At 34.4% G+C, this 26,117-nt stretch overlaps 1 protein-coding gene across 3 annotated transcripts; it reads right to left on the bottom strand.

Annotated features, from left to right (window-relative positions):
* Positions 1 to 10,310: 10,310 nt before the first annotated feature.
* Positions 10,311 to 21,104, bottom strand: LOC107867975. Of its 3 annotated transcripts, none has more exons than XR_001673485.2 (4): positions 20,944 to 21,104; positions 20,498 to 20,753; positions 19,331 to 19,518; positions 10,311 to 10,869 (listed from the first exon to the last, which is right to left on the bottom strand). XR_001673485.2 is itself a non-coding variant. In XM_016714499.2 (3 exons), exons 1-3 carry the CDS (start codon positions 21,034 to 21,036, stop codon positions 10,775 to 10,777), a joined length of 444 nt encoding a protein of 147 aa, XP_016569985.1. In that variant the 5' UTR covers positions 21,037 to 21,104; the 3' UTR covers positions 10,311 to 10,774. The 3 variants fall into 3 exon arrangements, 1 of the variants encoding a protein (XP_016569985.1); XR_001673486.2 differs by lacking the exon at positions 10,311 to 10,869 and adding an exon at positions 10,876 to 12,872; XM_016714499.2 differs by lacking the exon at positions 19,331 to 19,518.
* Positions 21,105 to 26,117: the final 5,013 nt, after the last annotated feature.

Below are 26,117 nucleotides of genomic sequence, written 5' to 3'. Positions count from 1 at the left end.
ATAGGTGGAACCTTTAAATAGACTAAGTCACCAACCTCAAACTTCAAATCTCTTCTCCTTATATCTGCATAAGAAATCTGGCGACTTTGGGATGTCTTCAGCCTCTTCCTAATCAACTGAAATTTTTCCATGGCCTCAAATACTAAATTTGGCCCTATCAAAGTAGGTTCACCTGCCTCAAACCAAACAATAGAAGATCTACATCTCCTTTCATAAAAAGCCTTAAATTGAGCCATCTGAATACTGGAGTGATAACTGTTTTTATAGGTAAACTCAATCAAAGGTAAGTGATTCTCCCAACTACCTCTAAAGTCAATAACACATGCTCTCAACATGTCCTCTAAGGTCTGAATGGTCCTCTCTTCATAACTATATGTCTGACAATGAAAAGTTGTACTGAGATGAACTTAGGTACCAAGACCCTTCTATAAAGCCTTCCAAAAGTGAGAGGTAAATTGAGTGCCTCTATCTAACATGATAGAAAACAAAATCCCATACAACCTAACCAACTTCTTAAGATAGAGCCTAGAATAATCCTCAACTGAGTAAGAAGTATGAACTGGCAGGAAGTAAGCTGATTTGGTCATTTTATCTATAATGACCCATATCAAATCATGCTGACGACGCGTACGAGGCAACCCTATCACAAAATCTATGTTCACCACCTCCTACTTCTAAGTAGGTATACTAAACTCCTGCAATGTGCTACTAGGCCATTGATGTTCAACCTTAACCTACTGAAAATTAGAACACTTAGCTACAAACTCTATAATATCCCTCTTCATACCACTCCACCAATAGATTTCCCACAAGTCACAATACATCTTAGTGGATCCTGGATGGATAGAGTATCGCGCACCATGTGCTTATGCAAGTATTTATTGTCTCAAGTCATCAACGTACGAAACACATAATCTACCCTGACAACGAAGTACAATATCTGCCCCTTGGGAGAAAACCTCCACCTTTTAATCTCTAATCGTCTCCTTCAACTTAACCAAACTAGGATCTATGTCTTGTTTTTCTTTACTTTAGCAACAAAGAAAGATTCCAAACCATTTTAAACACATACACTACCTTCTACTGAATCAACCAACCGGACATCTAATCTAGAAAGATGATGAACCTCACTAACTAACTTTTTTTTATCCTCCTTAACATGAGCAACACTAACCATAGACAACCTGCTAAAGGCATCTGTCACTATATTGGCCTTGCTCGGATGATACAACACACTCATGTCGTAATCATTTAACCACTCAAGCCATCTTCTTTGATAAAGATTAAAATCTTTTTGTGATAATACATACTGCAAGCTCTTATGGTCAGTGAACACAACCACATGAACCCCATAAAGGTAATTTCTCCATATATTTAAAGAAAATATGACAACTGCCAACTCAAGATCATGGGTAGGATAATTTTTTTCATGGGGATTAAGCTGTCTAGAGGCATAGACTATGAACTTACCTCTCAACATCAACACACAACCAATACCAACTCTGGAAGTATCACAGAAAACCAAAAATCCATCTGGTAAAGTCCATACTAAAGTAAAAGTGAGAAGACTCTTCAACTCCTGAAAACTGTTCTCGCAAGAATCTGACCACTGGAATTTGACTTTCTTATGAGTAAATAGAGACATGGGAGATGCAATAAAAGAAAACCCCTTAGCAAACCTTCTATAATAGCCAGCCAAGTCCTAGAAACTCATGATATCTAATGGAGATATAGGTCTAGGCAAATTTCTTACTGCTTCGATCTTCTGAGGGTCGACTCTAATGCCATTACCGGAAATAATATGGCCAAGAAAAGCTACTGATCTTAGCCAAAATTCACACTTACTAAATTTGGCGAACAACTGATGAGCTCTAAGGGTCTTAAAATAATTCTCAGATGGTCTGTATGATCATTCTCACTATGGGAATAGACAAGAATATCATCAATGAAGACTATGAAGAATATGTCTAAGTACTGCTTGAACACTCTGTTCATTAAGTACATAAAAGCTGCAGGGGAATTTGTTAGCCCAAAGGACATAACTAAGAATTTGAAGTGACCATATCGAGTTCTGAAAGATGTCTTCGGAACATCACATTCTCTAACTCAAAGCTGATGATAGCCGAATCTGAGGTCTATCTTAGAGAAATAACGGGCACCCTGAAGTTGGTCGAACAAGTCATCAATTCTGGGGAGTGGATACTTATTCTTGATTGTGACTTTGTTCAACAGACGGTAATTGATACACATTCTGAGGGAACCATCTTTCTTTTGCACGAACAAGACTAGAAAACCCTATGGGGAAACACTAGGCCTAATGAAATCCTTATCTAAGAGATCTTTCAACTGCTCTTTCAACTCCTTAAGCTCAGTTTGAGTCATTTTGTAGGGTAGAATAGAGATAGGCTGGGTATCTGGAAGGAGATCTATTTTAAAGTCAATTTCCCTTTTGGGAGGAACTCCTAGAAGGTCTTCAGGGAACACATCTGGAACTTCTCTTACTATTAAAACTGAATCGATACTTGGAGTCTTAGAACTAGAGTCTTTGACTTGAATCAGATGATAAACGTACCCATTAGAAATTATTTTTCTTTCCTTAAGATAGGAAACGATCTGAACTCTAAGCGTAGAGGTACTACCTATGTATTTAATGACTGGATCATTAGGAAACTAAAACTGAACGACTCAATTTCTGTAATCAACTGAGTCATAACATGAGTGGAGCCAATCCATGCCAAGAATGACATCAAAATCAGTCATCTCTAACTCCATAAGATCCACTGAGGTAACTCTCTAAGACACTATAATCGGGCAGTTCTTGTATATCCACCTGGGTATAATCGAGCTATCAACTAGAGTAGACACTAAAAAAGATTCTGCAAAGGATTCGGGACTGACACCGAAATCGACTACTATATAAAGAGTTACAAAGGAAAGTGAAGCTGTGGGATCTAATAAATCGTAAACATGGAGATAAAAGACTTGTAACATACCCATAAACACATCAGAAGAACTCTCGTGATCTGATCGATTCTGGAGGGAATACAACCTATTCTGATATTGCCCACTAGTTGTGCTGGAAGCGGCACCCTGCTGAGTCGGGCGACCAGCTAAAATGGGAGGATAATTAGACTGACCCTACTGTCCGACCTTTGGGCAATCTCCGACTCTGTGGATTGGCTTGCCACATCCAAAATTATTATGTAATTCCTCATTAAGGGATGAATCTAGAGAAATTTGAATCAGAACTCTGGATTTTTGTTTATCCTTGTCGTAATACTATCTTCGGGTTTGCATGATAACTTGAGATATCTACTCTACGACCATTAACTAAAATATATCGATGGTTAACTAATTGACGGGCTACGGGAATAGCGGAAGCCATACCTAATCGAAAAAGGATGTTATCCAAGCGTATTTCAAGTAATTGTAGTAAAATTTGTCCTGTTGACCCCTTGGCTTTTCTAGCGATATAAATGTATTTAAGTAATTGCCGTTCTTACACACATCACTCTTGACTCTACACACAACCTGATTATGCCTTCCACACTTCCCACAAAGCAAATTAGTGTGAATACTGTTCACATTACACTAGGACTTAGAGCCTGGCGCTCTATCCCAACTATCTTTCTTGAACATAGGCACTGGCGCATTAGCTGAAGATGGGGCTGGGGATGAAGACTTTTGATAGAATTGAGAACGGTTTCCACCCTCTGACCTTGGTTAAGGATAGTTAAAACTACCCATTCTGGCCCTCTTATTCTCTCTCTCTTTTTCCTTCAGCTTCTTTTCCTCAATCTGCTGAGCTAGAACCATAAGTCTAGATAAATCCATCTCCTTAATCAACATTGCGGTCCTACACTCCTTGACCACATTACCAGATACAAACTTACTCATTCTAGACCTGTTATCAAGCACCATAGAAGGAGCATACCTCGCCAACTGAGTAAACTTAAGCGAGTATTCCTTCACACTCATACTACCCTACTTCATGTTAATGAATTCCTAAATCTTAGCCTCCCTCAACTCTGATGGGAAGAACTTGTCTAGAAAAGTCATGGCAAACTCCTCCCACTCTACAGGCCCTGCCTCAGCACTCCTATCCTCCTTCCACTACTTAAGCAGGTGTGAGCTACACCCTGTAACTGATATGCAGCCAACTCTGCACTCTCACTCGATGTGACCCCCATAACATCTGTCACTTTTTAAACCATATCAAGAAACTCATGCAGATCCTCTTCAGATTGGATCCTAAAAACAAAGGGGGATTTATTCGCGTGAAATCTCGAATCCTGACCGTAGCTGTATTTTCCACTAAATTAGCTTGGGCAGCATCTCGCTGATTGTTCTGAGAAGATACTGAATGATCTAAGGTAGTAAAAGCAGCTCTAAACTCGATGTGAGAGACATGTTCATTCAGGGGATCTTCCTGAATAGATGATAGTGCGGGCTGGTTCTCGTTTCTTCTTCTTCTGTTGTTTATTTTAGGAGGAATTGCATTTAAATAGAATGAAACATAAGTTAGAAAGATATTTTAAGTAGAGCTCATGCTCTTTTAGATGACATAAATACTGAAAGAAGGGAAACTTTTCCTAAAATGTCTTGTAGCCTCTTGTCCATAAGTGTGGCGCGCTTCACACCCATGCACAAGACTCTACTTAATGCGGCTTTTAGACTCCTTAGTACACTTCAAAACTTTGGGCTCTGATACCAAGTTGTATCATGACCTGAGGCTACCCTCTAGTCGCGACAACGGTGCTTACAGTCATAAATGATCACAAGCTAACCCATGAGTTGGTACCTGTTGTGAGCATTGTATAGATAACAATAAAATACATTAGCAAAAATAAACTTAACATAGTACTAAAATCTGAATACTGCAAAATGCATCAAAGTATGTTTGAATAACTAATAAAATACTCGAAATCAACTGCTTAACCAAAACGCCTATTAATACTAAAATAATTCACTGACTGCCTAACTAATTTTCTAAATATCTAAAAGCCTCTAAACTGACTGAGGAGTTGATAGAATAGACCCCCAACTAACTCCGACTGACTGAATAGAATGAAATACTTAAATAACTAAATAATCATAACATGTCCTCAATGAATGAGGACTCACCACTATGATTATTGGATCACGCTGAGTTGTCTAACTGTGGTTGGGAAACTGTGCATCCGAACCAATGATATAAGTCATCATAGCGTAATGAAGAGTATGCGGTCAGTACTTTAAATGTACTGATATATGAGATGAGGACAGGCTGATATACATGCGGTACTGTGCATATGAAAAATAAGGACTAACTGAATAGCATGAGATAACTAAACATGAATGCATAAAAACTGTAACAACTGAGAATGCAAGACCAAGCATAAACATATATTTGAAATAATCTGTAAACTAAAAGACTAAAATCTGATAACTAAATAACTAAGAATTTGTATGCTTTAATTAGGCAAACTTGGACTGAAACTATACTGAATACTGTACTGAGACAGTGGGAGGCATCATCTAACCAATATGCCCTAATCTGAGCTACATCAGGGTCCAACCTATGACCCCAGTTAAAAGGGTGTCAGTACCATGCCACGGGTACTAACACTGGTTGTGTGGATCTACTAAGCTGGTATCCCGAAGAACTAAGGAGTCACCCTCAACTGGCAGGTGCTCTAAAGAGATTGGTGTCACCCTCAACTGGCAGGTTAACACTTAGTCAACCCTTAACTGGCAGGTGGATATCTCAAACCTATGCTGGCTATGTAGTTCTATAACTCGAGGATTGCTACTGAGGGTCACCCCCTATACTATCAGGTGATCCCTTATCCCTGAGTTCGCTCAGTGCTAAATCCTACTCACAACTGGAATGACACTGATACTGGAATAGAATTAACTAGACTGAACATTATTACATAACTAATGGTGCTCATTATGATTATAAACATGTAAGTATACTGATAAGAGTCATGGATTAACTATCTGAGTACTTGAAAAACTAAATTCATGTAAAACACATAGGAATTGGATGTTCATAACCCATCAGCACTGAATGAACATGAGTATGTGATATCAAACTTGAAATACAGTAATACGTGATTATGGCTCAAAGACCAAACATATATCTCATTAAAACATGTGAAAATCATACACTTAAATATAAGTATATCTTAAATATGAGAAAACAATAGGATTTTATGGCTAAACTCGTAACTTAAGGATTCATCCTGACACAATTGAACATGACATGGAAATTCCGATACTCGAACAAGATATGGTTCATTCTACTTGAAAATACTTGTAACCATAACTTGTAATTGAATTAACAAGAGATTCATGGAATTAGTTCAACTTGAACATTTAAAACTCAAAATTTAAATCACCAAAAAGGGTTCTTGGACTCCATGGGTGAAAGGAACCCATGGATGAACATCACTCATACCTCACTAAATGAATTCATGAAGATTCTTGGGAATTTCTTGAGGTTTGATGCTTGAATTCCTTGATTGCTTGTGAAAGGGTTAAGGTTTGTTCTTGAGTAAAGGGATGTTTTTTTTGAGAGAATTTGTGATAAAAAAGAGCAAATAATGCTCTTTGAGAACCTAAATTTCGTGTTCTGGACGAGTTGGGTGAACGGGAAATGACCCAAATGCCCTTAAATGATGAGAAACAAAAGCTGGACAAAAATGGAAGGGGTGGCGCGGGCTCAGGATCACCGAACTGGAACGGGCAGCACGGGCTCTGGAGCGGTGCACTAGGGGGCACAGCGTAGGCTAATCCCGTTGGTGCTACTGCCTTGGCACATGCCCTTATGCTCGTTCGAAAATTCCAAAACTCACCCGAGACGTACTTATAACTACCATGATCATGAATCAACTCAAAAATCGACGTTCTGAGGTCGGAAAGGTCAAAAATAAAATCATCGAAGTTTAGGAGCCTTGGAAATGACTGAGTCCCAACACTTAGGCTAATTTCTAAGATTTTGACCACTTATGCATGCAAAATGAGAGCCGAAATGAGCTAAGACTTTTACGGGGTATTACAATCAAATACACTATTTTTACCAAGAACTACAACAAAAAATCAGTAGCAAGATTTTGTTCAATAGAACAACAATATCACCATTTAATATCAAATACACCATTTTTACCTAGAATAACAACAAATCAACCCAACAACACAAAAACAACACCCAGACCAAGAACATCAACAGTGACCAAAAACATCAACATTGTTGTTTTGATTGTACAAACACAAACAACAAAAATCAAACTTCAAAAAACTCAACAGACACCAATAAATCGAATCAACAGTTCAACAACAAGAACTACAATAACTACAAAAAATTATATTTCACTCCGAAAAGAGAAAAGAAGAAATACCAGAAATTAAGATTTTCTTCAATCCTCATTTTAAATTTAAGCAACAAATATTGAAATTGTTAACCAATAAAAGAAAGAGAAGTTGGCTCAAGTTTCTCTTTTTCTTCATAACTAAAAAACCATAATTTTTTACCTGTGAAAGAAAAAAGGGGACAATGAAGAACTCAAAGTTATTTTCATCGGAGAGCAATGTGGTCACGTCGATTGATGGTTGAAAGTAAAAAAGAAACTCGAAGCGCAATTATTTATCTCCGGAGATTGAATTCATCGGGGATTGAAGGGAGAAATTTGTAGAACTGTTGGTTGGGAAAAGTTGAGTCAAACTGTCAAGAGAGGGGGTGGAGAGAATCAAGATGATTGATTTGGAGAGGAGAGAGTGTGGGTTGATTTGCATTTTGAAAAGATTCGGAAGTTTTAAAAATATTAGTAGAGCTGCCAATACGGCCTAGCCCATTCCATTCGAGCTTTGGAGTTTGACAGGTCAGGCTGGGCTAGCCCATCACATGACAGACCAGAAAATAGCAAGCCCAACCTATCACACTATGGGCTACGGGTCCCCACGGGCCAATCCATTTTTAAAATATATTATTTTTATAATCTTAATTTAAATTTAAAATTTAAAATTTTATAAATATGTACACTATAAAATTACATGAAGTTACTACTTGTTAATCAAGTCTCAAATTTTAAAAAAATTTAAATAATCGGTGAAATTAAATAAATTTTGACACCAAATTTAAACCAAATAGAGATATTGAAAAACAAATGAAACTATTAATGAGTAATAATATAACTAGCTAAATAATAATATTAGCCTATTTTTGTTTTAATTGATCACAATAAAACTCAAAGAAATGTCATTATGTAGTCCGTTAAAAGTGAAAATAAACTCCTAAAAAAAATCCATGGAACTTATGAGTTATAGCGTGTTCACATCGTTATATTATCTTCATCAAACATATTTGATTCCTCAAAAATTTTATTATTTTAATTATTTATATATTTTAAAAATATATTTAATAGTTAAATATTTATGATGGTCCAAATAGACTTTGAGTTTGGACTCTTTTTTTAATTTTTAGTACTCTATCTATTTTTTAATCATTTTTTGTTTAGCCCATGAGCCAGCCCAGCCAATATTGCTCAAGCCCTAGGGCCAACGGGCTTATATGGGCCGAGCTAAAAAGCCCTGTTCTTAAATGGGCTATAAAAATCATAAACAATCCCTATCAAATTACAGGCTGGGTCGGGCCGGTCCAATGGTCTGACCCATATTGACGGCTCTAAATATTACTCAAGTCCACAATTAACTTAATTAAATTTTCTAATTATGTTTGATTATTTAAGTTGGTCAATGCCATCAATCCTTCATTCAAAACTTAAAAGACACCTTCCCTTTAATTTTCTCTTCTTTGTTACATAATTATTATAGTATTTACCTTTAAATTAGGAAATTATATTTGAATTTTCTTCTAATAATTTGTTTAATTTCACTTATATATATAAGTGTGTGTATATATTTTTAAGGCCAAATTATACATTTTTGTAACTTTTTGCATTAAATATAAAATAAAAAATTATAAAAAGAGGAGTAATTTAAATGAAACGTAAAACTAAAATAACATAACTTAAAAAATCACATGTTTACATTTCATTTTCTTTCCTTTCTTGTTATATATTTTATAATTTATTTGATATTTTTAAATTTTTTATTTTTCTTGCCTTTTTTTTTCTTTTTTATTTCTTTCCATTAATTCAATATCTTCTTCCTTTTATTTTGCAATTTCCTTCCTCATTCTTTTTCAATCATCACACTAAATTTTTTTTTACTTTTAGAAGAAAATCATAATTTAAAGAAAAAAATCCTATATTGATTTTTTTAAGTTCTTCTTTTGTTAGATTATGAAACAATTTCTATTTTAAAAGTTAAAGTTATGTATTTTTATAGTTTTTTTGTTTCTAATGTCAAAGAAAAAAGAAAGACAATGGCTAAAAGGGAAGTAAAAAAAGCGGGCTAAAAGGAAAGTAAAATTAAAGCAACTTAATTTAAAAGATTTACAATTTTTTATGTTTTATTATTTATTTAACACTTTTAAATTTTACTTTTCCAAAATTTTACTTTTCCATTCTTTTTCTTTTTTATTTCTTTCTATTTAATTCAATATTTTTCTTTCTTTTATTTTTCAGTTTACCACCTTTGCCTCTTCATTTCTTCAATTATCACACTAAGATTTATTCTTTAATCCTAAAAGAAGATTATAAATTCATTTTTAACAATCTTACATTTTTAGTTCTTTTTTGTCAAATCTTGAAACAATTTCTTTTTTGCAAGTTAAAATTATACATTCTTATAGTCTTTCTTGTCTTAAATGTCAAATAAAAAGGAATAAAGCAACAAATATCCCCGAACTATGATTAAATTTGCTACAACACACTCTAACTTCACAAGAGTCCTAATACCCCTTAAACTAAATTTTAGCATATTTTTATCATCTTTTTTAGCTAACGTGACATCTTTTGTCAACCTCTTCAGTTGGCACCGTTGACATGAACCCTATTTTATGTAATAAAGGTGTGACGTCAACACAAAAGAGTGACAAAAATACACTGAAATTGAGTTCAAAAGATAATAGAACCCTTTTGAAGTTGGAATATCATAACAACTTTGACCATAATTCAAGAGATATGGATGCTTTACTCAATAAAAAAAAAAAGATGAAGTGATTAAAAGGAAAAGTAAAACTAAAAGCAACAAAATTAAAAGATTACATTTCTCATTTTTTTTGTGTTTTATTACTAGAGGAGCATGACCCGTGTCAACACCGGTCTAACGTCGATTATGTTTTGAGCATTATAAAGTTGTCTTGATACCAAACAGAAGATAGATTAGAAGTACATACGATAATAGGACTATATTGCGCTTATAAATGCTACAACTAAACACATGACTAAGCATTGGCCAAAAAGAATTCATACAACTATTTTGTTTTCATATTCCTGCTTAACCTCGCAGGCTCACTAAGTTACAAGCTACAAGAATTCAATGTCCAGACAAGACATCAAATTGTGCTACCAAAATTGACTTAGCTTGCATGCATAGGGAGAATGCAGTTGTTAAAGAAGAGCTCTATTTCACTACTTGTACTTTTTGAAATTGCATTTTCTTCTTGAACTCAACAAGTTTTAGAGAATGGCTGTCTCATTCTTGGACCTATTATAAGTCGACTACACCTGAAAGATCATAAATTAGACCAGCGAGTCTGCCCTGCAACAAAGCTCAAACGACAATACTGGCAATCATTCATGCACTACTCTTCTGCAGTAATGATTCCAGAAATGTGGAATGCAAATTGGCTAGAGGAAGGTTGTGAGATAGTCCACTGAATAGCGTCTTAATATCGTTCTGATGATATGATAGATAAAGCTTGTTTTCCCTCCAAGTTAAATTCGGTTAGGTCCCCATAGATAGATGCATAACCGAGCATCCCTGCAAATAGGATTAGCATACAATTTAATCAGTCATGAATGTCCTTAAAACGTTTAAAGAAATACTATTTCTACAGATTATCAAACATCGGGATATTCCAGCTACAGAGAATTATTCTGCAGCTCTGTCGGGTACGTGTTCAACTCCCTATTGCAATCCTTTACCTTAGCCCTCTTACCCAACCCCCACATCTCCCTATTCTAAAGCTAAATAATGCATCACCTGATGTTTCAAACAAGTAGATACATATTTCTCCATTCTTGAGCGCTGAAGGTGTCTTTCACTTAAATATCTCCAATACATGGATAATTTTGGAAAATATTTTCCAGAATATGTACTTGATCTGACAATGGTGCCATGAAGAATCAAGAAGTTTGTCGTCAGGAGAAGGGAATCAATGCATCAACCTATTCAGCTTCACTTTCTCTTTTTCATTAAGGTTATCACAAAATATCTTCTTTTATTTTAATTTAATTATTATGAGATGACATGGACTTAAATGACAATATGAGGATAATATAGCCGACCTCACCTTATTTCAGATCGAGGCATAGTAGTTTTTATTACGACACATCGTGCAATAACCATACAACTTAGTGCCTCAGGGATCTTGTCATTTCAAAGCTTGCAACACCCATTAAAATTTTTTAAGAACGATGTTTATTTCAAGTACTTTTGCATTGGTCTTAACTCAAAATATTCTGAAGCACCCGATCACATAAATAAATCAAGAAAGGCCCATGTACATCCCCAGATTAATAGAGGCCAGAAACTGAAATATATAAAAGCTATGTGACATATTAGACATGAACTTAAACAAGATAGAACATACTGCTGCGCCCAAGCGCACACGCAAATGTACGTGGTCTCACCAAGTAATAAAGTGGCTCATTAGAAGCCAAGTATCGATCCCACAGGGACTTGTTTCAACATCTATCTAATTTTAGTTCACTATTTTGATTAAAGTGGTGTAAAAGTAACCGAACGAGTTTTAGAGTTGTAAATTGAAAATAAGCTCAACAATGCAATAAAGTAAAAGTAAGTTACTTGGACAATCAATAAGGAGAAACCCGGGGTTAAATCTCTACAAACAATCATACTAAGCTATTGAACTTCATTGGTTAGATTACTTATCTTGGTTGTTGATTCACGAGGTTGATATAATGATCATGGTCTCTCGAGCCCCTAATCACCTATTTAACTTAGCCCTACAACTACATCAGGGATGTGAGAACTAAGCTAAACGCATTTATATTTCATTCCGTAGTGAACCAAATAAGGCTTATAGATATATCTCTATCCTAGACGCTAATTCAAATTCCTTATTTTATAAGATAATAAGAACCTTACTCTATTTACCCCTATGTTCTATTCTCTTGTTCCTCCTCTCGGGCTTACAAAACGATAACTGGTGTATTCTAAGGGTCGAGAATCCTTAAAATAGTTATAACAAGGATAAATAAACAAGATAATATGATAATAAATCAAAACCAAATCAATTCAAAGCAATAGTAATCATGTTCTATTGGCCTTAACCCCGAAAAGGGGGCTTTTAGCCACTCATGGACATAACCGTAATCAAGATAAATAAATACATGATAAAATCCATAAATAAACTAAACTAAAAGAATAAAAACCCTAATTTAAGTGTTTTCCAGCCCCTTTCCAAGTTTTAAAGTCGTCCAAGGTGTTCAACATCAAGTTCAAGTGTCCTGTTTATAGGAGGAGAATTTGATCGTCCATGGAATAGGGTCCGAGATGCACCCCTCATTCCCAAGGGACTAAGGTCCGTGATGCACAACTTATTACAAGTGAATATGGTCCGCTACACACCCTTTATTCCCAGGGAATAGGGTGTGCGACGCCCCTCCATCGCAGTCCTCTTGTCATCTAAACTTGTCTTGTGCACTTGTCCTTCCATCCCAAGCCTTATGGTGTTGTTTCTAATTGATTTGCAGTTTGTATATCCTCCATATATCAGTACAATCAACTTACCAATCATCCTATAGCATCAAACACCATGGATTAGAGCTCAAAACAACACAACATTCAAGACAATGAACTAGAAACTTAGGCTAAGAATTAGTTTTGCCCATTTTGATCTTCAACTTATTATTTGACTCTTGGCTTGATCCAATTGAATCTTGAACACTCTAAACACGTTGTTCCACACATAATTACACAATAATAACCTTAGAAACTCATTACACTCACTAGAATTCATCGAGATCAACTAGAACAACACCTAACCCAAGTTAGTAACACTAGTTTTCTCATTTGAACTCTAAGTGACCAAATTAAGTACAAACTTGTTTGAACTACACCTTACACATTATAATTAAGTACTTAAACACTTCGATGCTCAATTATATCACTATTCACTCATTAAGCATACAAGTAGTCCTCAAAACAAGACTAAATAAGCCCGGATAATAACACTGAGGTAATAAATCCACCAAAGATCATCACCCCACACTTACAGCCTTGTTCGTCCTCAAACAACTCTTTACTCTAAGCATCATAAGCTGAGGTGACTCCACACTTCTACTACAAGCAAAACACTCAAGCTAGTACTACAATGACTATACAAAATGCAAGTCCTTACACTAAGCATGTTACATACACAATTGAAAGTTCAAGAATACTACTCCAAAACATCCTAGCCTCAAGAATTGACTCACCTATTTGGAAAACTCAAACATATTGTTCAATAAAAAACATCATACAAATCACCCAACTATCATCAAACATGTGCCCTCATAACAAGAGAGTTACCCATAATCACTCACATAAATGAAATTTATAACAGAATGGGTACAAGAATCAAATTACGCTCACTCTCACAAAGAATTCACAAGTTACACAAGATGAATCATTGGCTTTCCCTTTGTGTAGTACTCCACTAATATCAGAATGATGAAGCTTAATATAAAATAGGTCTTTAAGTGTCCTAATGTAGGCTAAGGGACGGATAGGAACTATTCTGGCTAGTAATAGTGGTTATATTCCCTAAGCACTTGAATATATCACACTTTTTCATTCAATTCACCTCTAACAACCCATTTACACCACTTTTGTCTACCTCTATCTTTTGTTTTGCCCCATCTCATTAAGCTTATTCACATACACTATGGTGGGAGTATTTTCTATTCATTCACGATTAAATTTTACCTTTTCATATCCACTTTACGTTACACACCCCTATGATTGCCACCCACAACTTAAGCGATTTGCCTTAGTTGAGGTGCACAGTGTTCCAGGAGGACTAAGGCCAAAACAGGTTCATTGTAACACAATTGGGCTAAAAATGGTAATTTCTTTAGCATAAATTTCTCTAACTCCCAACCACAACACATCAATTGTACACACCAATAACTATTACTTTGGGGCTTCACTTTCACCTCTCTCCCACTTGAATTTCAAACTCCTTAACTCAATTAATTTTACACTAAAGCGCTTAGGAGATTCGGATCAAATTAAGATCCATCAAAGAAGGGAATACGGGCTACATATGAGGCTGCCAAAGAAAATAAGCTAAATGCTCAATGGGGTTAACTAGGATTATGCACCAGGGTAGGTGAGAAAAAGGGTATAAACATGGCTATCAAAGGAATGCCTATATCACCTCCTAAACCCACATGCTTTATTTCGTTTTGCACACATACTAGGCAAGTTCTATTCATCAAGTATAACAAGGAATATACAACAACCTTACACATAGCACATGTTCAACTCAAGTGGGATCATCATAGATTCTCAACCAGACAATCACATGAATTCAACATTAAGCCAACAAGTACAAGAGTCATAAACGTGAGACTAGGGGTCTCAAAAGTAGCAATTCACATAATCAACATGCTCTTTACAACAAAACACATGCATCATGCAATCACACATTGCACCAACAAGAATATTTCACTTACCAAAATTACTCCTAAAACTGGGAATTTCCCCACCCCACACTTATAAATCTACTTTATCCCCAAAGTGTACTTAAAAGTAGAGATGGAAATACTCCTTAAGGCCTCTAGGCCTAGCTAGTAGCATATTTATACATAAAGGGGATCCAGGGACCCCAGACTTAGTCTTCGTCATGCTTTTTAGCTCAGGTTTTCCCGTACTCCGACTTTCCATCAACCTACGACTCAACAAAAACAAAAACTAATGAAGTAAAAGCTAAATATACTTAAAATAAAACCTACCTTAATTTGGGTTGCCTCCCAAGCAGCACCTGATTTAATACCGCGGCACGACCCAATCTTTGACTCATCTGTTTTCCTTCATCCTCTTCCTCCTACTTGGAGGTCGTCTTCTTATTCGTTTCTTACCTCTTGAGTGTGAACTCTCAAGGTCAACAATTCTCTCTCAATAATAGCATTTTCAGGCTTATCAATCTGCATCATTTTGGGTTGGGGTGGTTATGTCATAGGTCGCTCAATTAGGAAGTCTGAAGAGGTATTTGGTGGACTAAACTCCACCACCCCACACTTATCCGCTTCAATCACTGTAATCATGCACAAATATTTGTAGTGGGATAGTGTGTTGAGTGGTTTGTACACTTTGAAAACCACTTCTTCATCATCCAGCCTCATTGTAAGCGTGCCCTCTCTCACATCTATCAATGCTCTTACCGTCGTCAAGAATGGACATCCTAAGATGACTGGCACTCTTTCATCTGCCTAAAAATCTAAAATAATAAAATCATCAGGAATAATAAACTTACCAACCTTGATGAGAACATCCTCTATAATTCCTTCGAGACGAGATAAGGTCCGATCTGCTAATTAGAGTATCACAGAGCTCGAGCTCGGCTTCCCCAAGACTAAAGTGTTGAACAAGGAGAGGAGCATTAAATTGATGCTTTCCTCCAAATCACTAAGTGCGTAGACTACCTCACTATTGCCAATTTGAATAGGGAGCATGCAGGGTTTTTGAGCTTTTTAGGCATCTTCTGCATCATCATAGAACTACACTTCTTAGTAAGTGCTACTGTCTCAACATCCTGCATCTTAACTTTGTTAGTAACCGCATCCTTCAAGCACTTGGCGTACTTGGGCATTCCTTACAAAACATCGAAAAGAGCAAGATTTATGTGAAGCTCTCTGAACGTGTCAAAGAACTTCTTAAAGCATGCATCCTCCTTCATTTTTCTAAGCCTCTGTGGTAAAGGTAGTGGTAGTATCTGCTTCACCTGATCAACAACTTTGGTTTTCGAGTACTCAGACTTCCTCAAATTTTCAGCAACTTTGTCATCTACCTACTTAAGAACTATCTCCTCTTCTACCTCCATAGTTGTCTTTGGAGGTTCTTTATTTAGCTCTTTACCATTTCTCAAAGTAATAGTCATCACTTGTTTAGGAGATTCAATATCGCTTGGCAAATCACCTTGAGGCCTGGTATTTTGTGCTCCTGTCATCTGACTTATCTGCATCTACAAGTTCATTGTAATAATCTACTAATTCTTCATATCTATTTCCAGTTGTGCTTGAGAAGCTATAAGTTGTTTTAGCATCTCTATCATATTGATAGTTTGAGTCGTGGCTTGATTTCTTTGAACCTATTGCTGCTGAAACTATTGTTGTTGGTTGTTCCATGATGGAATTGGTGGCTGAATCTGCCACTTTTGATTGTAGGCGTTCCCATAATTCGGCCTTTGAGCATTGCCCACAAACATCATTGACTCAAGATTTGCACCACATATGACAGCAAAATGACCATTATTGCCACAAACCTCACATCAAGTATTTATCTGATGAATTGCATTAGCTATTGCTGTAGGCCGTATAACTCTAAATTTTATATTGCTGAGTTGAGTAGTTAACTAATTCAGTAGTGCAGCAATCTGAGCTGATATAGCAGTAAATTGGTCTACCTCCAATACACCTGCAACCTTCTTTGGAGCACTTCTTGAGTCAGCATGCCACTTAGGATTCCCTTGAGCAATCCGATTTAACAAGGTGTATAGTTCCTCATATGTCACTTCCAACATTTGACCACCTACAGCTGAATCTAGAAAAATTTTCGTGTTGTAATCAAGTGCCTCAACTAAAGTGTGAGCTAATACCTCATTGGACTGCTGATGATATGGGCAGTCTTGGAGAAGAACTTTGAACCTCTCTCACGTATGATATAAGTTCTCATCTGGCCTTTGTTTGAAGCTCACAATCTCACTGTGCAGTCTCGCAGTCTTGACAGATGGAAAGAATCGGATAAAGAATTTTTGGGCTAAGTCATTCCAGGTTGTGATTAAACTTGTCGGCTCAGTTTTCAACAAATTCTTCGCATCCCCCAATAGTGGAAGGAGAAAAGTGTCAGCCTAACATAGTTAGTTGACACACCCGTAGGGATGAATGTGTCACTGATCTCCAAGAAGTTCCTCAAGTAGACTTGTGGATCTTCATGTGAAAGCCCCAAAAACTTTCCACTTCTGAGAAAAAACTGTACCATGTTCTGTTTCAGATCAAAGTTACCTCCAGCAGTCGATTTTTGAAGAAGGGAGGTCACATTCGGCGGAAGTGGGATTGTCACTTCACGAACTGTCCTCTGGGCTGGTGGATCTTCAGCCATGAGAGCAGGATTGTTTTGATCCTCTTGAATTTGCGTGATGCGGTAGAGAAGGACTATTTCTCTCCTCAATTAGTAAAAGCATTGCTCGAGTTCGGGGCTTGGTTCAACCAATTCCCTATCCCTTGCCAGCTTACTAGTCTGCAAATCTGTTTCCTGCAAATTCAATACCAAGATCGAGTGCAAAGCACCAAAGAAATCTAAAAAGTAAAACTAAAGCTAAAATAGCTGCCAATTTACAAGTACCTAGCAACGATGCCAAAAACTTGTTGCACACGTAAGTGTACGTGATCTCACCAAGTAGTAAAGTGGCCCTTTAGAAGCCAAGTATGATCCCATAGGGACTTGTTTCAACAACTATCTAATTTTAGTTCACTATTTTGATAAAAGTGGTGTAAAAGTAACTGAAAGAGTTGGTAGAGTTTTAAATTGAAAATAAGGTCAACAATGCAATAAAGTAAAAGTCAGTTGCTTGGACAATCAATAAGGAGAAATACGGGGTTAAAGCTCTAAAAACAATCATACTAAGCTATTGAACTTCATTGGTTAGATTACTTATCTTGGTTGTTAATTCACCGGGTTGATATTATGATTATGGTCTCTCGAGCCCCTAATCACCTATCTAACTTAGCCCCACAACTACATCGTTGAGCGGGGATATGAGAAATAAGCTAAACGCATTTATATTTCATCCCGTTATGAACCAAATAAGGCTTCTAGGTATACCTCTTATCCTATATGCTAATTCAAATCCTTTATTTTATAAGAAAAATAAGAACCTTACTCTCTTTACCCCACATTTTATCCTCTTGTTCCTCTTCTCAGACTCACAAGATGACAATAACTGTATTTTAAGGGTCACGAATTCTTAAAATAGTTATAATAAGGATAAATAAACAAGATAATATGATAATAAATCAAAACCAAATCAATTCAAAGCAATAGTAATCATGTTCTATTGGCCTTAACCCCGAAAAGGGGGCTTTTAGCCACTCATGGACATAACCGTAATCAAGATAAATAAATACATGATAAAATCCATATAAACTAAAGTAAATAAGAAAAACCATAATTGAAGTGTTTTTCAGCCCCTATCCAAGTTTCAAAGTCGTCCAAGGTGTTTAACATCAAGTTCAAGTGTCCTATTTATAGGAGGACAATTTGGCCGTCCATGGAATAGGGTCCGCAACGCACCTCTCATTCCCAAGGGACTAGGGTCCGTGACTCAACCCTTATTCCCAAGGAATAGGGTCCACGACTCACCTTTTATTGCCAGGAATAGGGTGTGTGATGCCTCTCCATCACGGGGACACTGAAAAGTCCTCTTGTCATCTAAACTTGTCTTATGCACTTGTCCTTCCATCCTAAGCCCTGTGGTGGTGTTTCTACTTGATTCATCTTGTATATCCTCCATATATCATTACAATCAACCATAACATCAAACACTATGGATTAGAGCTCAAAACAACACAACATTCAAGACAATGAACTAAAAACTTAGGCTAAGAACTAATTTTGTCCAGTTTTATCTTCAACTTATTGTTTGACTCTTGCCTTGATCCAATTGAATCTTTAACACTCTAAACACATTGTTCCACACATAATTACACAATAATAACCTTCGAAACTCACTACACTCACTAGAATTCATCAAGATCAACTAGAACAACACCTAGCTCAAGCTAATAAGACTAGTTTTCTTATTTTAACTCTAAGTGACCAAATTAAGTACAAACTTGTTTGAACTACGCCTTAAACATTGTAATTAAGTACTTGAACACTTAGATGCTCAATTATATCACTATTCACTCATTAAGCATATAAGTAGTCCTCAAAACTAGACTAAATAAGCCCGGATAATAACACTAGGTACATAAATCAACCTCAGATCACATACCTGTTTCGATCAACAAGATTTTCTCCACTTATCTTATGTATGTGGGTGTGACTATCGAATAGATGAAGAATCACATATGCATGATCAATATTTAGATAAACTAACAGCAACTGCATTGATCTGCCATCGGTAACACCATTCTTCGACTTAGGACTTCCACAAATCAAAGAAAGTGAAGAACTTTTAACCTGTAAAGAGAAAGAATGAGGTGCAAGTAAAGTAAATATATTCAATTCTCGCCTCATTTACAGATAAATTTCCACCTGAGAAGATGTGATACCTCTTCCAATTACTGAATTAAATTAGTAAGGCAAGAAACTCTCAGAAAATTATACATAACATAACTGCCGCGTCCTCTGTGAAGATGACAGAAAAATAGAAGCCAGATCTGACGTTCTTAAACACAAAAGATTAAAACAAAAAGCTCAATGTTTTCAATAACAGTTTCTCTTCATTTTGCTTAACTGTCAGGAATGCATTTTAATAATTCAACTGGAGATTAAAATTTTAGTTTTCATTAGAAAAAAACTTCTATTTCATATATTAATAGAGGGCCATATCATTATCGTGGATCGAAAAACGCCTTCTATACCACCTCATTCATCTAAAAGAGAAGGAAAAGGGCCTATGTTTTTGCATGATCCCTGCTGAGTTAACCCTATTTATACCCGAAGTCACTCCTCGACTAGCCTTACTACTCATTAACCAATAAAGTGAAAGTGAAACTAGCTCAATACACTTCTGAAACTATTTTCTAAAGCAGTTAAATTAAAGTTGACAAGTGGGTCCCATAATATTATTAAGTTAAAAAATATAAAGTCACTTAACAATTGAGACAGTTGTTCCAACAATTATCAAAGTTGTCCAACAATATTGCACAATTGTCAAACAACTTTAATAGTTGTTGAGACAAACTCTATAGTTGTTGACATAACCTTTTAAAAGTTATTGAAGCAAAAATGTTAAAACAAAACTGGAAAAAAATATCATTTCTTTTACCTAATTTTTAAAATTTGAAGAACTCACTTAATTGACAAACTTGTTTGTCCCTTTTAATTCAAAATTCCAAAGTATCCTTCGAGAAATTGCAAGAAACTCTCAAAATTAAATTTGAAGGAATGGAAAGCGCAGAAACACAAGTTGATATTTTTCAATAATTTCGATTACCTGGAATTGTATGACGCCTTCTTTGCTTCTTCTCTACTCCCCATATATTTTGTTTTTGATTTCTCATTCGGTATCTGGTACCCATATTGGAACGACTAATACGGATTCGCGCAGTGTAGGATTCCATTAGGTAAAAGCACTCCCAACAGAATTTTCTCATGCTCAGAGTCGAATTCTCGATCTCTGTTAACGACAAAACAGCCTCATCCGTTGCACCACAACCCATATTGGTTCTACTCCCATATATTGAGAGTACCTAAAATGAGAAAATCAAATTTTAAATCAAAAGTCTGAAAAAGAAAAATATTTTATTGATTCTCACCAAAGGGTCAATCTATGAAATATTGTTATCAAGCATTCACCACATGAGAAAACAAAAGGAAAAAAATCTAAAACTGAAACAAATACAAGGAGACCCAAATTCATAAATGAAGAGAAAAGCTCACCTTTTGGGTAAGAGAATGTCGGTAGATACAGGAAAAAGAAGCTTTGTAGGAGTGTGTTGCGTGTCTTTTAACTGCAAGATGAAATCCACCCATGAATTAATTGAAAAGTTCAATGTACCTTCAATCTAAATTTAATTGACATTAAACTGCCATATCGAAGTCGGCTCTTCGAATACATTTATGATTTGTATTTATATCTATATCGATATTTGTATCTATAATGTATATCTATCTATAATTTATAACTATATAATAATAATATATATATAATATAATAATTTATATTTATAATATATTAAAAGTGTGAAAATTCTTAAAAAAATTATTTAAATTTTTTATCCTTTATTAAAAGATTCTCTTTTAGACAAAATTATTTTTTACTATTTTCTTCAATTTATTATTTAATTATTTTTATTATATTATTTAGACTCCTAAAATATATGGGACTCTTAAAATATATTAAAGGAGAATCAATTAATAATTTTCTTTGTACAAATTAATTAAAAAAAATACTCCTAAAATATGATAGAAAAATACTTCTAAAATAAGATTTTATTAAGGAAATACTTCTATAAATATTGAGATGCACGTAAAATTGGAGAAAAAACTGATTTACTTATTGGGAAAATATGATTGATGTTCATCTAACTTGATTCAATTTCATGTCTAGATTGATGGATAATTAATTTTCTAACTCTCAACTTTTTCACTACTTTTGTCAACATAATAGAATTCAATATATATATATATATTTTCTTTGTTTTCATTCAAATTATTCTTTAATGTAAAAATTTTCGCTCAGACAAGAATTATTTTCATCAAAACTAAAGCTTTGTGATCACTATTGTATTATTTTGTTCTAATTTACAGGTCGTAGATGAATTTACAGCGCTAGATATGAATCTTGGTCGGCTTTGAGGAATTTTTTAGGTAAATGTTAGTTTAATTGTATTATTTTTATATCTTCGTTTTGAGAATTTTTTTGTGTAAAGGTAAAGTTTAATCATATTATTTTGATATCTCTATTATCATACTATTTTGTTATAGTTTAAAGGTGGTAGATGAGTGTCAGACGACTTTGGGGAAATTTTTGTGTAAAGGTTAGATTTAATTATATTGTTTTGATGTCTTTATTATCGTATTATTTTGTTGTAATTTACATGTGGTAGATAAATGTCGATCGGCTTTGAGAATTTTTTTTGGTAAAGGTTAGGTTTAATTAAATTAATTCCCCAAAAGATGTTGAATTTAATTATTGTATTAGTCTTTATTATTTAAACAAACATCTTATTTAATGTAACGTTTGAGCTCAATAAAGTGAGGTACACGCGCGAGGCGTATACCCCTAAACTAGTATATTAAAAGTGTGAAAAACCTTTAAAATATTGTTTGAATTTTTTGCCCTTTATTAATAGTTTTTGCTTTAGACAAAATCGTCTTTCCAATCTTTTTTCTAATATTTAAAAAATACATAATAATTAAATATATTTATGCTACAACATTTCTTTTTTAGAAGTCATCAGAATTAATGACAATTTCAATAATTTTTTCATTAATTTAAGAATTTTCAATCAACTATATTTGATTTTAAGAAGATTTAAAAAATCTAGAAATTAATATAAAAACTTTAGAATAAGAAAAATCTAAGAAGTATCAAATTTTTAAAAGTTTTAAATACATAATAAAAATATAATTAATGATTTTGTAAATATTTGACTTTAAAAACAAGAAAAACTTATAAACATAGAAAAAAAAAAGAAGAAAATAACTATACCACATATATGATTCAAATTGATGTATGTGTATCACTTAGCTTCTAACAACAAGAAAAAGAGGTACTACATGACAAATACAAAAGTAATGATTCATCAACCACTTGAAACTTTTGGTGGTAATATATATATGTATGTGCGCGCGCCTATACTAAAATATTTGTTTAGGTTTACATTATTATATTAACGTGTGAAGGACCTTTGAAAAATGATTTGAACTTTTTACGCTTTATTAAAATCTCCGTAATAAATAAAATTAATTAATTTTAAATAATTAAATGTTACACATGCGGTTAAACTAGTATATATAAAAATATAAATACAAGATACACAATGAATAGCAAAATTGCAAGAACCAAACGTGTCTTGACCTAAAAAGCTATGTCGTAATTACAGAGCTGGAGGGAAAACAATCCCTAGACTTTCCTTGTAGCCTCTTTGTTGAAGGTACAGGCGACATGAGAAAGAATTAACATAAATTTTTCAATACATCAATAGATAATAGGAAAATTAGGAAGCTACATAAGAAAATTAGAATTGAAAGAGATTGTCTAATTGGATAATTTCACAAATAGCTAGAGAACGAAGTCGACTCAAGTAATGATTTTCAAATAGAAAAAACAAACAGTTAATTTGAAAACAACCCCACAATTCCTTTTATCTAAATTACACAAAGATCCAAATAATTGTTTTTCCTGAATTACTCATAAAAACTGAATAAAATTCAAGAACGATGATTAAATTATTATTTCTTTTACTTGTGAGTAGATTAAATTATTTACTTAGGACTCATCCGGCTTGATAGATGTCAAGTCTCTAAAGCTAGAATGTCACATTCATAAAGAGTAACAACTCTAGCCAAACGCTTAAAAAGAAGGGGAAAGCACACAACACTTCAAATTAAAGTATTTCAATGAAAATGGAGATGAAATTTAAATTTTACTTTCTAGCCATTTCAATTTGCTGGCCTGTTCTATACTATTTCTACACACCTTCTATACAGTTTTTATACATATAAATATTCCATTCAATAATTGTACATTTTTTTTTACACATTTTATACAACAATTATATAATTTTTATACACTTTTTATATATTTTTTATATATATTTTATACATATACATATTTGATACATATATCTTATATAGATACATATTCTATATAACAATTATATCGTTTTTATATAATTATATTAAATTATTATTTCTAAACAATAAAAAAAAACAGAGTATTTTTTTGGTTAAAAAATTTATAACAAAAAAAAACTGAAATATTTTTAAAAGGGTCGAATGACCCAAGTTGAAAAGTGTATCAATACTATATATGGATTGTATCAGTATTGTATATGGACTGTATCTGTATGCAGATTTACTGAAACCCAAAACATACGTGCATAAAAACATTAAGGTTCCTACAAAACCTGTTGTTATGATGCATGGGGAACCTACAGTTACGTGAAAATCTTCGGAGATTAAGAACTTAATCATACAAGAGAATTTACAATATGCAATAATAGGTAAGTTCTCGTATGGCAAACCAGATATACAAGCACTACGCAAGGCAATACCTACACAATGTGGGGTTAAAGGGGAATGCAATATAGAAGTTCTTGACTCACGTCATATTTTGATAAGATTAAATCAGTTGGAGGATTATGTTAGATTATTATCAACAGCTCCATTCCAAATCAAGATCAATGAATTGTATTGGCAAATTAGAACTTTTAGGTGGGATCCTTGATTTGAACCTGATGTAGAAACCACAATAGGAATTGCATGGATTTCAGTGCCAGATTTGCCACCAAATTTTTTTGCCAAAAATGCTATTTTTTCAATAGCTTTAGTAGTAGGGAAACCATTCATGGGGGATATGGCTACACAAAATCATACAAGGCCTAGTTGTGCTAGAGTTAAAATTAAAGTGGATTGTAGCTAAACTCCCACGAAGAGTGAAAATCAGGGAAGAAGATAAAGTTAATGGAGAGATTAAATCAAAATAGATCAACATACAGTATGATTATAAGCCACAATATTATAAGGAGTGTTGTCTACAAGGACATAATGAAACAAATTGTTGGAGTATTCACCCAGAATTGTATGAAAAGACACAAAAACAAAATGAAAAGGGATAGGATGGTAAAGAAGTGGAAGAAGTACAATCGGACCAACATAAAAAAGATGGAGAATGTAATATAAATCAATGGCAATTGAGAAAAAACAAATATAAGAAAGATAAGTATAGACATATTTTAGGAGCTGTGGAGGAAGAAGGCAAGGTTATGAAGAATTCAAATGCTTTTGAGGCCCTAAATCAAGAACAAAATGGGGAACAAAAAGAATCAGTTCATCAGCAGCAGCAACAAAGTACAAAAGATTGGGTCAAACAGATTTTTGGTAACATGTAAGAGAAGGAAGCAGAAAAAAAGACAAAACAACAAACACAGGTAGATAGTCTTAGCACAGAAACAGAGAAACAAGGAGAGGTGACAGTTGGGCAATCACAAATACATGACTTGCAGAGTTTACAAAAGAAAGATAGTGTGACTGAAGAAGAGCAGCATGTAAACAGCAGGGAATTAATGTTAATTCCTAACAATAATGAGAAAAGTCAAGAGAAGATTAAAGAAGGAGTGGAACCTCTGGCAATGGATGCAGGACGCATGATAGGGGTGGTGAATGAAAATAATATAGATTTGGATGATGAATATTTAGGAGATAACATTGCAAAGATAGTAGCTGAAGGGGATTTATCTCCTAAGAAAACTCAATCAATCAATGCAAAGCATGGCAAGAAACAAAAGAAAAAAAGAAACAAGGTGGTAGAAAGTGCAATGCAGATAAGAAGTTAAGCCATCGAAACATTCTCACAATGAATGATTTAATTTGGAATATTAGATCAGTAAAAACACAGAAAGCAGTAACAAGACTCATTGTCACACCCCTTTTTTTCACTCCCAAAATGAATTAATTTTTAAGTTTCGAAAGGGTTTTATTATTAAAGTGACAAAAGATAAAAATTATTTTGAAAAAGGACTCATTACTTTCAAAACTCAGAGTCACCACTTGGCATAAATCAGGTGTTCCAAGTCACCCATGGATATCCTTTTTCAAAACAGTTTTGACTCTATAAAACTGATCCGCGAACAGAGATTCCGGCTAAGAAATTTTGTTGTCCGAGGGGAAGGTGTTAGGCACCCCTCGATCCCGTGGTTCGACCACGGTCGTTTAGTGGAGTATATCGGCTAATTTGGACACTATGAATGTATAAACCACACCAAACATAAACAAAACGATCAATCAACCAAATAAATTCAAAAACAATATCCAGTCCAATTATACAATCCAAAATAAAAAAAGAATACGAAAATGTAAATTCTATTCTACCCTACACTAATTTTATA

This window comes from Capsicum annuum, chromosome 4, assembly GCF_002878395.1.
Source record: "Capsicum annuum cultivar UCD-10X-F1 chromosome 4, UCD10Xv1.1, whole genome shotgun sequence".
Lineage (NCBI taxonomy): Eukaryota > Viridiplantae > Streptophyta > Magnoliopsida > Solanales > Solanaceae > Capsicum > Capsicum annuum.
The sequence above is the reverse complement of the archived record's forward strand: the minus strand, read 5'-3'. Positions and strand labels throughout refer to the sequence as shown.

Coding starts and splice junctions, on each gene's coding strand:
- LOC107867975 (XM_016714499.2), bottom strand. CDS start 21,036: ATGGGTGGATTTCATCTTGCAGTTAAAAGACACGCAACACACTCCTAC. Junction 20,754..20,943: donor GACATTCTCTTACCCAAAAG/GTGAGCTTTTCT, acceptor TTCTCATTTTAG/GTACTCTCAATATATGGGAG. Junction 10,870..20,497: donor AAGGCGTCATACAATTCCAG/GTAATCGAAATT, acceptor TCCTATTTGCAG/GGATGCTCGGTTATGCATCT.